Here is a 14,762-nt window from a genome sequence, read left to right on the forward strand (position 1 = left end):
AGTAGTGAGTTTTTCAATATTTCTGTGTACACTGGCTAATCCTTTACTACTTGGTCCCTTTGCACTGTCCCTGTGGCACCCGATGATAACTCATCTGTAATTGGTAAGGGCTTCAGTTTTGTGTCTCCAGACAAAGCTTAAATCGCTCACGTTTTGGGAGAGCTCCGACATCAGTTGTGGCTGGAATTGTCCAGGAGATTATTCCACTTTGTAGCTACTTTCAGGGCTGCAGAATCTGGCTTTGTTCCATGCTGGAAGAATCTGGAACAGTTTGTAATGTTTTCACTAGACAACGTTCTGTCAAAATAGCTCATTTTTTAGATCTCTGTCTTTTGCCATAGTCTCTAATGACCAGAGAAGCTGGGACTTAAAAAATATGTTGAATCCAATTCATCAGCCTGAAACACTATGCTACCAACAAAGTAAAGCATTTGGACAAAACTTTACATTAAGAAAATATTTTTCTACCTCAGCAAGACAATCGTATTGCACCTAAAATATAAAAACTCTGCCATCTTGTAATTTGCCTTCCTCCAACCTTATAGAACCTCATCAGATCTGCTCTCTGTTCAGTGTGCAATCCCCACCACTATAGCTTTCTTTGGAAAGGTATTTCCATAAATCATTATAAAGTAATTGCTCTAAAGATTAGAAAACCTTAGTCAGAATTTTGTAATATCAATGGTAGGGACAAGCAGCAGTTGTTCTGGTTTTGAAAGAACAGCAACATTCACTACAGCTGGGAGAGTGTCCACGAAGGAAGTTTGCAGTTCTTCCAAGGAACCTCACAAAAAAAAGATTCAACAGCTTTATGGAAGCTTTACCTTCTGATGCTCGACCATCATCGTACAGGAGACAGTCACCAGTGGAGCTGGTATGTTCAAGTGAGGAGAAAAAGCACTGCCTTTTTTTTCAAAAGACATGATGCAAATATCTCAGTCCCCAGGACTAAAACCAATAAACTTATTTTTTATGACTGTTCTGCAGAAGAAAATTAAGTCCAAATATGGTTGGAATTACCCTGTAAGCTTATGATATAGCAGCATTCAGCCTCTTCCACACTTTTGCTTCCTCTTTTGTTATATGCTAGAAGAGCTGGACTTCTTCTGTCCCCTATTACAGAGCCATTTCACAGAAGATGTTCTCAGATTTCCTTTAATCCACCACAGGCAATGCAAGACAGTTCACCTACCCCGATATCTGCACGCACCTCAAACATCAATGCTCTTGCGTGCACAGAGGCTTGCGAACAACTACAGGCATGGTATGCTCTGCTACCCCCCTACTTGTTCAGTATGCGTGACTCTCAAACTGACTGTGGACAGCCTGAGTAAACATGTATGGGGAAGGCAAGCCCACGACTTTACAGTAATGGTGGCAATCTCCCTTCACTAGCATGGCCATCTTCGTGCTTTTGTAAATATTCTGGGAATTAAGTGCCCCCTGGGTGGTGTACATACCTTACAGAAACATTGGAACAAGCTGTTGCAACATCTGAGGACTTTTTCTCCCCTTTCAGATCAATTAAGTTCACCTGAGAGTATCAGGTGATTAACAGATCTTCAGTTCTGGCATTGCTAAGTTACTCACATATGTCTGTTTGGTGTGCAGTCTTGTGGCAGGATGGAAGACTCTCGAATATATGTCTCTCTGGGTTTGCAGTGCTATTGCTCTGTGGCTTGCTTTCCCTGCTTATGCATGCTGATGAGATTTACTATTACGCATTGCCCCACAAAACTACCTTCAAACTCAAATTTAATAACCTAAGTATTATGAAGATCAATATTATGGCTATTCTCATTCATATGATTAACACTAATATAATTTTGGGAAATGTTTATGCTGCAGTAGTGACTAGAGACCTGGATTAAGAGGAGATCCTCAGCATGGATACAGAAGAAAAGCTGCTGTTCTTTCCAGCTGTGTACTGAAGTGCAATACTCAATCACTGAGTCTCCACGGGTTTGGATATTTTATGTAAGTTATCTAATAAGATAACAAACCAGCCTTACAATCCCTACAGCCATATTGCTAACTGTTTGAAAATCATGAGTCAGGCTCCAAAAAAGAATTAAGAGATTGGTTTTAAAATTCATGAGACTTTTTAAATCTGATAAACTTCAGGGTTGGGGTTTTTTCCTTCTTTTTTGCCTTCTGCTTTCTGACTATGTAGGAGTCGTATTATCAAGTTTTCCTCTGCAATTATGAGGCCGTAAACTTACTTTAAAAATTGAGTTGAGACTCTTACATAATCACAGGACTCTAAAAGTGTGGGCTTTGAAGAGACATTAAACAGTCTTGAGATACAGTTCATCATGTGACTCGGCAACACTCGCCTGCTGAATCAGTACAGCACAGATTTCAAATATCAAATACTCCCAAGAAACAGTCGGGAGCCTTTTACGTGTAGGAGAGGAGAATGTGAAACTCTCACAGTCTTTGCATGAATGGGGGGCAAGGGGAGAAAAACAGGGGGAAGGACGATGAAATGCAAGGAGAACATATTAGTCTGATGGAGACTATTCATTTAGCTTTAACCAGACATGAAGCTAACAACCTTCCTTTCTTATTCTTATCTCTCCCGCCTGCTCTTAACCATGCAACATGCAGTTCTCCCTGTGTACCAAGCTCTCTCAGCCTTGCCCAGGCTGTGTGTCTGCGCTCCCCACAGAGAGCCCCAGACATTTGGAGGGGAGTAAAAAGTAATGTTCTTTCAGGGTTTTTGCTCAAGAGCTGGAAGCTAACACTGAAATATTTAATGCTGAATACTCAATAGGCAGGTTTTCCTTTGCTGAGAGGAAAAGAATACTATAAAAGAAAGGGGAGGAAAAGCAAAATGAGGTTGGGCAGAGATGCACGGACAATAAAAAACCCTTTGCCCTCCCAACTTAATGCTGGTCCTTCCCCCTTGAGGTGGTGCGGGGAGGCAACATCTCTCACGGGTCAGGGTTTGCATCTTCATCCAGGCTGAATCCTCTGTATGCCCTGTGACAGTCAGCTACTGAAATCAGCGCTTATCCCCAGTCCGTGCTCCAGCAGACTTACCAGTTTCCACCAGTCCATGAATCCTTTGTTTCCATATTGCAAAGAGGCACTTTTATTGCAGAAATGACACAACCTCTAGCCACAACAGCAGAGGGGTCAGTGTAGGATGCTTGGCAAGAGCTATCACTAAAGCAGTCAGAGTCCAGAGACAGGTCCCAGCTACAAGTTATATAAGAGAACAGCTCTTCCTCTGGCTTTTCATGATACTCATTCATGAGAATGAGAGGTTGTTGCAATATCAGGTGTATCTGAGCCTCCAGATCCTGGAGTGCTAGCTGAGAGCATAACCATCAAATAGGGTTCTTCATAAATGAACGTTGCCAACGGTCCATCCCTGGGAGATGGAGAGCATCCAGAGGCTGCACCTTCACTGGTCTCTAAAGCATCTAGTTGCTGCCTGCTCTTGCTGAAACCGATGGCCAGAGAAGGCACAGCATGAGGTTTGGGGTCAGCAACCGTGGCAAAAGCAGGAAAAAAAAACCCCGTCCTGCCATAATCCTAGAGGAGAGAATTTTCAGGTCACTGCTGCAAAAGCTCCGTGCACCATTGGCACAATTCGGCTTGTAGGAACACAGGGGCAGTCAGCTGGCTCTTGCCACCTCCGGATGATGAGCAGAGGCTGCACTAGTGTAAAATTTGGCTTTGCAAGCCTGCCTGAAAGCCACGTGCAGCAAGAGAGGGCATGATAGTGTAATTCAGCCATAGCACAGCTTTCATGGAAACTCTTCTTTCTCCAAGTAAGCTCTTTCATTGCAAGCAGAAGCTCAAGTAGGCCTGACCTGATTGGGATTTGCTGTGATGGCTTCTTCTCCCGGCTGCTTACCCCACTGCTGGGAGCTGTCTGCACATTAAAGCAGATGTTGGTAGCACTCAGGTCATGTTTCCAAGCTTTCTTTTATAGTCATAAGGGCTGGAGACTCTTCCCTCCCTCCCTCCCTGCGCTCGTTTCTTAATTAAAGCTTAAATTCTGATGTCGTCACATGATTGTAGGAGCAGAGCCCCAGGCAGGCATTTAGTGCTCCGTGTTGTCAGCGGGACTTTGATTTAGAAGCATAGCAGACACTTTAGAGAAGCCTGGCCCTGCTCGCAGCTGCCGGTGTCAGACCTCAAGGCTTTGCCTCCCAGGGCAGGCGCTGGAGTAGGTCAGAGGCTTTCCCATACCACAGAGTACAAGGACGATGGGGAGGATCTCTGTCCTCTTGTAACAGAGTGGTTGGAGTCAGGGCAGCTGCGAGGAGTCTGTCAAGGAGAGAGGAAGAGGAGGAGGAAGCTCCTGCCTGCAGCCCACGCGCGGCTGGATTGCCTCCAGTCCAGCCAGCTTGGTGGATGCAAAGAGCAACGCGAACTGTAGCTCCCTTATGCCCTTCCTCCTCTCCCTCTCAGTATTTTTCACCTGCTGGCATGTATTTAACCAGAAAAAATGACTCACTGGTGAAAGACACCTCATTGCAGCTTCCCGTAAATCCTCGGTGGTCGCTGTGTCAGCGGTGGAAGGCTGCGAAGTGCTGCAGATGCGGAATCGGGTCTGATCGCCTGAGACACAAAGATTCCAGGCTTGGTCACCAGCAAACAGCATCCCTGGTGCACAGACCTGGAATCCTAAGTCTTGCCTCCACCCTTCTGCCCTGCAGCAGAGCAGGTACCACCTGCCCAGGGCTCTCCGTAGGGGAAACTGAGGCTGCAGCAAGCCACCTCTGCCAGGCACATGTGTGCTGGGGCAAGCGGAGGAGCCACTGGCTCTGCACAGGCATATTTGATTTCACACTGTCTGGAGAGGAGATCCTGGCACAAAGGGCTGACCCAAACCCTTCTACCTCCCTGCTGCAGGCAAAGCTGATTCCTGGGTTTCCTTTCAGATGTGTCTTTGGGTTCTGTACCTGCACTTAGTAGCTTAACACTGGAAACCAGCCTGGACGGCTCCGACTGCCCTGGTGGGACGCATCTTGTTCCATTTACAGAGGCTGGTGGGTGGCACTCAGCAAAAAAGAAAGGAAAAAAACCCCACACTTTTTGGAACCCAAGGGAAACATTATAGGGATCCAGAAATAGAAAAACCCCTATAATAGGTACAGTCATGCTATCTCCCAGTGCTGCTGGTGCCAGAACAAAATTATGCCATGCATCTAACAAGATGACTTTTTTTTTTTAAATGTAACAGCTTCTCTGCTGAAATAAGCATCTGCCTGATTTAAAAGCAGAATTAATAATCTGCTCACCAAAAAAAAAAAAAAATAGTGAACACTTCTCCTTAGCTTGTTAGTCTTTAAAATATGTTCCCAAGCCACTGGACCATAGTTTGCTGGGCTGAAGAAATCTTGAGATGCAGAGTCATTGCTGTCACAGCATGCTGGGGAGCAGCCTTGGGAGGCCTGCTCAGCAAAACCCTCCACTTTTCATGCAGGGATGTAAAGATCTTCCCACCAAGCAAGGTTTCTCAGAGGGGACTGTATGGAAAGCTCCCTCCTAGCCCAGCAGGGTGCAGCTCTCTTTGGAAAGGTTCGATGACTAAAATAATTTGTTTGCGCTGCTCCTGGGATTCATCGGTTAAAATATTTCATTGTGGGTGCAGAAAGGGATTTTTTTGTGCTCTTGGATGCAACTCTGCAGAACTCTGCTAACGCTCAGCCGATCCAGCTAAGAGCTTACCCGGGTCAGCAGGCAGGGCGACCCGTTAGTGATACGCTCTCCTGGGCACACAGCTCACGTGCGTGCTTTTCCCCCGAGGAACTGGCGGGTCCTGAGCACAAGCACCCTCTCAGACTATGAACTTATCAATGGCATCGCTTCCACGCCATTCCCTACAGCCTGGGCGAGTGCTGCCATGTTGACGTGAGGGTCCCCAAAGCTTGGCCAGATGTTCTGTTCCCCTGTCTTCGCAGCTCTGAGCATATCAAAGGCTGGTGCCATCTATCTTGCCGTTCGCCCTCTGTTCTCAAGAATATCAAAGAGAAGGAGAGGTTTGTCCTTCCGTCAAAAGTCCTGCAGCTGCCGGTGATGTTTGCAAGCCCTCACCATCTGAATTCAAACGCAGCCAGAGCAGCTCCTCCTCCAGCCCTGACGAGGGCCAAGCTCCTTTCTGCTCAGCCCAGCACCCCCAGGACCAAGCACTGCACAGCTCAGCTCGAGCCATTCTCCGCCAGCCCCCATGCCTGCCTTTATTCCGCTTATGCAAATACATTAAAAGCTTCCCATACACAGGGAGACGCATTATGCAGGGAATGTAACAACACTGGTCCCTGAACTGCATGAAGAATGAAGGTTGTGGCTGAAGGAGAGGCTACGTGATGGAATTGTCTGGTTTACGCCCATCACTGAATGGCTGGTGTTTGCCAAGTTGCTGTGTTAGAGCTGGTGAGACAGGAATGTAAATTGTGGCTCTCTTGTAAAGTTGCATAAACTTGTAGTAATGTCGCCTTTAGATTAACATTGAAGAGAACACTAGAAGCCTTCATTGTTTACATGCGCTATGGAAATAGATTTAAATTTTTGGTTTACACACATCTATTTACGAGGCATTTACTGATTACAAACCAATGTACATCACTCGTTTACATGCATAATGTAAACTACGGAGATTTCATTTTTTTTTTGCCACGCAATGCTGTACGGATTTCCATTCCTCATTCCACACAGAGGCAAGAGCCTCCTTTCATCTCAGCTCCCTCTGTCCTTCAATTGCTGCGTTGCCTCTCCTAAAGAAAGCCTTGCCTCTGACTGGAAAACATAAAAGTTGATGTCCCCTTTAAACAGATAGCATAAAAACCTAATAGGAAAACCTTGTCAGCAGAACTCCACCATGACTAAAAGAACCAAAGCAAAGATTAAAAAGCCTAACAGTGCCTATCAATTTGTACCAGCGCAAAGCATCACCTTAATGCTGTTTGAGAAGAACCTTCACGGTGCCTTTTTGGATGCTTCAGGCATTCAAAAAACCGGAACAGGACTGAAAACTTTCCAGGATACACGTGCGGGAGAGGAGCTACGACTGCACCCATGCTGGGCAGGTTGCCTCAGTCAGTAGCACCCAGGTCTCAGCATCCAGCTTTGTTTTAAACAAGCATGAGCCTTCCCTTAGCAAAGCTGCAATCCTTCTGCCCATCTTTGCTCTGCCTCCCTTGTCCAGCAGTGCTGGAGAAATTATTATTATTTTTTTTTATTTTAACCTAAGGTGCTAAAAGCTGAGCCCAAGGGAAGTCAAAGCTGAACCCTTGGGAATTAGAAGATTTCAAAGTTGCAGAGTGAACAGTAAGGACAGCAGGCCTTTTTTTTTTTTTTTTTCCCTCCATCCCCATTTCAAGGACATAAAAACTACTTGCAAATACAACATAAATTGAAGGAGCAAGTTGAAGAGCAAACAGCTAAACAAAATGCACTCAAAATCAAAATGCTTCACTTTTGACATTTTTAAAGTGGAATTGGTTGACTTTGTATTTTGAAATGAACTTTTAAGCCCTAAAAAATGCCCCCCAAAACAGTTTTTCACTGGATTAATAAAATGAAAACAAACAGCAGAGCTTAAACCTTTCACTGAGCCTAAAATGAAATGTTTTGATTTTTTCATTTTGCTGAAAAGTTGAACAAACATCCATTTCAGATCAAACCATTTTTAATGTTATTTTTGTTCCGTACGACCAGTGAACCACAAAATCAATTATTTGTACAGCTCCAGTGACCAGTAGATTAAAATCAATGAAACAGAGAGACAGCAAAAAGAGTTAATGAGGAGTGGAGAGATAGGAGAAGAAGAATGGACTGAAAAAACGGTGGAAGCCGCTCTAATAGATCTTGTCTCTGACAAAACTTAGTATGCATTTTCACAATCACCTTAATACAACTTTAATCCACGTTGCTGCTGAAAACAGCAGTCTCACCAGTCCCTCGAGCCCCTTCCTGCCTCCAGCCACACAGTCCTGTCCTTTTGCTATCATCTGACCACACAATGAATGAGACTGGAAAAGTGATCTAGCTGAAAATTTACCTTTTTCTTACTTTTTTTTTTCCACCTCTTTTTTCTTGCCAGGTTAGTTTTCTGCCAGATCAGTTCCACAGATGTGGAAATCACAAGCTTGCATGAAACCAGCCTGGGAGGTCTGGTGAGGAAAGGCAAAACTTCTGTAATAGAAGCTGCTAAAAGCAGTCATAGGAATCCTGCAGTTTCTAGCCAGATTGTCCCCAAATCCAGTGCCTGAATGCAGGACTTGCATTCTGCTTTTGCTTAAACCTAAATAAAAACTCATAACGCTCCAAGCCAGGTACCCAGGGCAAGCAGCCTTATAAATCCTGGTGCTGTGTATGCAGGTCCTGGGGCAGTGGGCAATGCTCGGTATTCCAGGAGATTCTCCAGCCAATAAATTGGTGAATTTTCCTTGAAGTCAACAGCTTCACATATTTATGTCATGGAGAATCTGGCTCATTGTTTTTAATTTGCGGTGCCGTAAAACTTTGAAGGTTCTGGGGGTCAGTTTTGTGAGACCAAATTTTTTCCCTCCTTGTTGTATTTTCCTTTCCTCTAAGGGAAAATCTAAGCAGCACAACAGCGTATGCATTTCTAAGTCTATCGTAGCCTGTGCTCTGTGCGCAGCAAAGATCTTCGTGATAATTCTGCTCCTGTTTGCTGAGGGAGTGACACATTTAGAGAGCACGTAGCTGCTCAGATATGTGGGTTTTCTAGGACTAAATAAAATCTGTAGCGTGGCTGGATGCATTCAGCAGCGCAAATCCCTTTACGAGCACCCAGTTTAGTGTCCACTCTGAATTGGAGAAACCGCGAAGTCACAGAAATGTTGGTTAGATGGGACCTGGGGGTCTCTAATCTGACAATCATCAGCTCCTGAGCATGTCAGCTGTGGCTTTGTCCAGCCAAGCCTTGAAAACCACCGAGGATGGAGATACTCCTCACCTTTCCACTGACCTGTCCCAGACCTGCACCACACTCCTGATAAAACAATTTTTTGAGGGAAAAAAAAAAAGAAAATCAGCTTTTTTTTCCCCCCCGGGCACCATCCCAACCGATTTATAGCTAGCTTGTGCAGCCAGTTAATCACAACCTTTCCTGTCTCAGGAGCTGTATTTCGTTTTTATATATCCAGGGACCTTACTATAACGAGCGTACGTAAGCAATCAGTTTTGTTCTGTCACTCTGCAGGAGGAGGGATGGGGCAGGCCTGGCTGGTTTGTTGTCACATCCCCCACTAAGTTTTGAATTTGTTGGTGCATTTTAACCAGGCTTGGCAGCTGTCTCAGAAGTATTCTGTATTTGCAGGTTTCATGAAATTAGGCAGCCTCTAAATGGTCCCACTGCAAGAGAAGTTGCAAGGCGAGCAGATCTCCTTTTTATACCCCAGGGTTTCCCATCTCTCTTACACAGAGAGCTAGATTTCCCTGTCCCTACTGTCATTGCAGAAAATGGAATTAAACTCCCACACACAGAAAATCCACATTTCTTCTTGTACATGCACATTCCCCTCCCAGCCCTGTGTGATCATCCACTTTATACTGCTGTTGTCCCTTACGTCCAAACACCTTGCAGCATTTAATTAAGTCTGCCCAGCAACCCAGAGCAGACAAATGCTGCCATCTCCTAGTCTTGGAGGGGGAGTGAGGAGGGAATGGAGCACAGAGAAGGGAGCTTACCCACAGCCACACCATGAGCCTGGGGCAGAAATACAGAGGCTGCCTGCATTACCTTGCCGCCCATCTAACGGTGGGTCCCTCTTTCCAGGGAGGAGTGTCTTGTCCCTGCCTGGCTGTAGGAAGGGCAGCCTGTCCACCCGGCTGGATGAGGCCATCTCACCACTTCCCTCTTTGCCTCCACCATCTCACTTCCAACACTGAACAACAAAGCCTCAATTTTTCTAGATAAAATTTGTTTTCCTAAAACTTGCTGACACTGAGCAGCGTTGTTAGTGAAATGCCTGTGTGTCAGTGCTTCTGACTGGGTATTTGCATAGTGTATTCAAGTGCCCAGTCTACTGTTTCTTTTGCTTTGCCTTATAGCTAAATAATCAGTTTCTGGCTAAAAAAACCATAAGGGCAACGTGACAATATACTTCGGAGAAGTGGACTGAAGCTGTTAACTCCTGTCTTGTGGTGGCAGAACATTTTCTGGTCTGAGCAGAGCCCTAGTCCCAAGGCCAAGCTGAGCTTCATCTGTTTTCCAAGCCTTCATGCAGTACCTAGTACCCAAGGCTCTCATGACTAGGAACAACAAGGATAGTGATAATGAATATTCAGACATCCCACAAACCACTCTCAGCATCTGCCATCCTATCTTCATTAGCATCAGAGTGCACAGATAATGATCAAAGCAGCATTTTCCTGCCAGAGGCCCCCCTAAACCAGCCTTATTAGCATGAATCGATGCTGATTAATGTGCTTACTTAATGCAATTGTATCTACCCCTACTGTTCACCGATTTAATATAAAACAATTCCCCCTTTGCTTGCCTTCCTCCTAATATCACATGCAAGGTGCAAACCTTGACTGAGGGTACCAGGAAATTCAGTGGTCTGAGTTCTGTGAGAAAGAGACCTAAAACCTACTAAAACGAAATATGCAGAAGGAGGGAGTGAGACTTTTAGGCTGCAACAGCAAACTGCCTTTCCAGGCTAGGACAGTGGATCCTGATCCAGGCATCCTATGAAAAGATATCAGCAGCTATGCCGTTCTACAGCAGTTCTGCTTAGGCAGTGTATAAAATAGCTTTGCTAACTAAAACAGCTCTCTGCTTGCTGCTGACAGACTCCTGGACTTCAGCTGCAATGGAAGGAGGAGTGTTGCCTGTTTTAGTTTTGCTTCGCTTTTAACATCACCTGCAAAAACGAGAACGTGCTGCATTTTGCCTTATGCTGCTGCGTAGCAGTGACAGTGGTTTTATCTCTGTGGGTTTTCAATGTAGATGACACGGTCCTAACGCGCTGTGTCCATGCTCCCACACAGCAAGAAACTGGGGAAATCACCACTAAACAGGTGACAGCATTTCAGTTAGGGAAGGGTGAGGTCCTCTCGCCTGATTTCACTCCAAATCCTTGGCTGCTGTGGGTGGTTTGAGGTCTGCTGCCTTAGGAGAGGAGCAGTGGCCAGGTCAAACCTCACTCAGCAAAATAACAAGTGCCCCAAGGAACTGTCTGACCGAGGGATAGAGAACAAACCAGCCAACCAAAAAAAAGTGTGGGAAAAAAAGGAACACTGAGAGAGAAGACCATGCAAAAAATTCCCATGCTCCATATCAGCTGCTTTTCTAAGGAAAGGAGCAATATCCTTAATGTAGAATATGTGCCTCCCTTGGGCTAGTCTAGTGCAAAGAGCAATCGAGAGACATCATTTGGGAGGAAAGAGGCTTCTATGTTGGAATTAAACAGTTGACAAAATCCCAACAGCTTTACAGATTCTCGAAGTCAATTTAAGAAGCCCACAAAATGAGATTTTACCCCTGTGGGTTTCAGTAAAACGATACGTTCTGGAGGGTGTGTGTGCTCAGAGTCCAGCTCTTAACTCCTAAAATTGGCTGTGGCTCCACAAATTCACCATAGCTAGACTGTTTTTGATACTCCTTTAAAAACGCGTGGGCCCAATTTTTAAATGACCAGTTCTGTCAACAGAGCCTAATACTAAAAACAAACAATCCTCCAGCATCTAGCCAGCCTCCTACCTAATGGCTCCATCTGCTCTGCTGAAGCACATGAGGTTTTCCTCTCCTCCTCAGCTGACCCTAGTGGGAGCAAAAGTTAGTCCCCGAGAGCATGTTTCCAAAGCGCTCAGCTCCCAGTGGCTCAAACCATGACACACATGGCTGGATCTCCCCAAGTCCTCAGCTCCCTCTCTCAGCTTAGAACGTGGTGTTTGGCCGTGAGATGCATCCCTTAGGTGCCCTTGCAGATTTCTCATGTCTCTCTAAACTCCCTCCCTAACCACTTCTGCTGGACTTCTTCTCATCTCTGGTTTCTTTTGAGAGTGATGACTTCGCTAGCATTGTGACCACCTGCAAGACCATTCTCCGATGCCTCCCACACATGCAGAATGCTGCTGCCCATTTTCTCCTATAGTGGAAGAACTACACACAAGTGTTTTTCATAAGTGCTCTGGCAATATCTAGCAGAAATGGAGCAAAACATATCCCTTTCTGCTTCCCATATATAAAGTTCATCCGGAGCTGAGATAAGCCTTCAAATTCATACTGGTCTCCTACAAATTGAATGGGAATTTTTTCCTCAGGCCATAGCAGATGAAACTGGAAATCAGAGGCTTCACATGCAAACAATATTTTAGTTCCTTTATAAAAGTGGGAACAGCAAAGCCATGGTGCAGGCTGCCTACCCTGGGTGTGAATTCTCCATCACGGGAAACCTTTCAGGAGAGGTCGCCTGCAAACCTCTGTCAGATGTGACACAGGTATGTCGGAGTCTGCCTTGAGGAAGACGCATGGATTAAATGACCTCTCAAGGTCCTTCCAGATCCGTTTCTCCATGATTCTTAGAGACAGGATCTCAGGCTTGATGGATCTCTGGCCTGACCTACAGTGACAGTTCTTAGATGTGTCTGAACACATAACATTGCTTGCTTTTCTCTCCCACTACAGGCCCTGTAGACTGCTGTGGTGGCATTCAGGGCTGAATAGCTCTTTAGCAAAGGGCAGAGCCACCGCCAGGGGCTTTGCATGGGGCAGAGGTTTGCAGTCTCAATCAGAGTGTATGTCACCAGGCAGGGCCGGAAGAGAGCTGGGCACATCCCCAAACCGAAAGAAAATCTGTTTGAAAAAGATGTTTTATCTGCTCTTCTGTGCAAACAAACACACCCTTACTGGAAGTATGGCAGCATAATACCTAATTTTGGGGGCTGTCTTCCTCCTGAGCTGTTTTGAATGAAGAGGACAAGCCAGGGCAGTATTTTCCACCCATGCTAACCTGCCCTTGCTCTGCGGGCTGCTGCTAGGGGAGGGGATGCTGCACTCCCCTGGGCCTGACAGGACAGGCACAACTCATTTTTCTTCCCCGCACAGAGACGATGTCTTGTGCGTCCCTATTACTCTGCAAGTGCTTTTGGCTCTCTGCCCATGGGAGAACACTGCCTGCACACACGTGGCTTCCCTGCTCCCCCCATCCCCCAGCCAGCGTGTATGTGCATCTGCGTGCGAGATGTCAGGAGGCTTTTCACCAGTGCTCTCCTGCCTACTGGCTTGCATGGTTGCATTCGCAAGTGTCTTCCTGACACACAACAGGACTATATAATTATGTAAATGTGCACATGTCTGTGAGAGTTTCGCAGCCTCTTTGGGTTTTTGCGCAAATCTCACGACACTTGCTGGCTTTTTCCCCTTCACTCCAAAGCGCCTGCTGCTCTAATAGGAGGCTCAGCTGAGCACCCCAGCTTTTCATGTTAAAACGAAAAAGGAAAGTGTGTTTCTAGATATCACAGCTGGCACGAAGAGCTTGAAACAGGCAACAACAAAGGCTTTGCAACCTACAAGACACGGGAAAATCCAAATTCTGCCTGTTCTCTGTAGTTTTTTTAACTGGAAGACTTTTAAACCAAGATCACAGTTTTGGGAGCAAGTCTGACTCATACATGGAGATAATCTGCAAAGGTCTGTGGCAGGCAGTACACAGCTAAAGCTCATGCACAGTAGTGTGAAAACTGCTCTACTGATGTGTGCCGTGACACCTTTACGTCTGGTCTTGCCCCTGTGAACCTTGACCTGTTGGCAGTTCACACGTATGAGTTTGGTACAGAGGCTTGGTCTGCCTATAGGTATATTGATTTTAAAAAACATGCCTGTGAACCTCCCTGTGAACTTATCTGCCACCACAAATCAAGTACACCCACGCCCTTGATCCCTTTTTATCTCAGTCTGTGTTGCTCACATTGCCATGGTACCGCAGGACCTTCATCTCACTATCACAGCATCCCAGCCGAGCCTTTGAAGCAGTTTGCATCACCAGCTGAGGACCATGAAGAACCAAAGAAGCCTTTCCAGGTGGAACAGGGACAGTGATGCGTTTCCCATTGACTAAGAGCCTCGAGCCCACGGGAACCAGCTGAGTTCCCACCACCTTAGAACCTACCCGAGCTACAAGTGTTGAAGGAAACCGACATACCTGTATATTTTATATCTGGTTGTAAATCCTTGACGATGTCTTTCCACAAAGGATAAGTAGCTCCGTGAGTGGTGGAAAGGCCCCCTGTCTGAAATAAGCCAATCAAATTCCTTGGAGACATGTTGGTTGGTAGCAGCTGGGTCCTGGTGGGAGGGCTGTACTAGTATATGGTCCCATATAAACAGGAGGTAGAGGAACTCAACAAGCCTCCAGTTCATGCTTTTCTGTCTGCCTTTTTCCTCTCATTCTTGCTCCATTCTGTGGAGTCCTGTTGAAAAAGAGAGGGAAGAGGAGGAAGGAAAGAGAGAGAGAAAAATGGAGGGGAGGAGAGGGAGGAGGGAGAGAAAGAGTTTAAAAATGGGAATTGCTTTGATCCTTTGACAACTGTTTCTCAGGGTGAAAATAGACATGAAAAAATCAAGTTTTAAAAGACTTCAGTCCACCTGTGTTACAGCTTAGAGTATTTGGCAGTGTTTTATTCACGTACCTAAGTGGTGCCTGTAACCTCCTGAGCATGTATCACCTTTGAAATAACCAGGTCCTGACCTGAGACATCTTCACCACAGCTTTTCCATCACTTGCCTCATGAAGTTCTCCTCAGTGCCACAAAGGCCAGTGAAGGCT

General features: G+C 45.8%; 1 protein-coding gene across 1 annotated transcript in view; it reads right to left on the reverse strand.

Annotated features, from left to right (window-relative positions):
• BRINP1 (bone morphogenetic protein/retinoic acid inducible neural-specific 1) overlaps nucleotides 1-14,416 on the reverse strand; it is a 57,008-nt gene extending 42,592 nt beyond the window's left edge. The window contains exon 1 of the mRNA XM_009871281.1: nucleotides 14,139-14,416. Within this exon, the coding sequence (XP_009869583.1) occupies nucleotides 14,139-14,356 (218 nt within the window). The 5' untranslated portion in view covers nucleotides 14,357-14,416. The remainder of the gene's footprint in view (nucleotides 1-14,138) is intronic.
• Between the last annotated feature and the right edge of the window lie 346 nt (nucleotides 14,417-14,762).

The sequence above is a fragment of the Apaloderma vittatum genome, unplaced genomic scaffold, assembly GCF_000703405.1.
Source record: "Apaloderma vittatum isolate BGI_N311 unplaced genomic scaffold, ASM70340v1 scaffold6486, whole genome shotgun sequence".
Taxonomy (NCBI): domain Eukaryota; kingdom Metazoa; phylum Chordata; class Aves; order Trogoniformes; family Trogonidae; genus Apaloderma; species Apaloderma vittatum.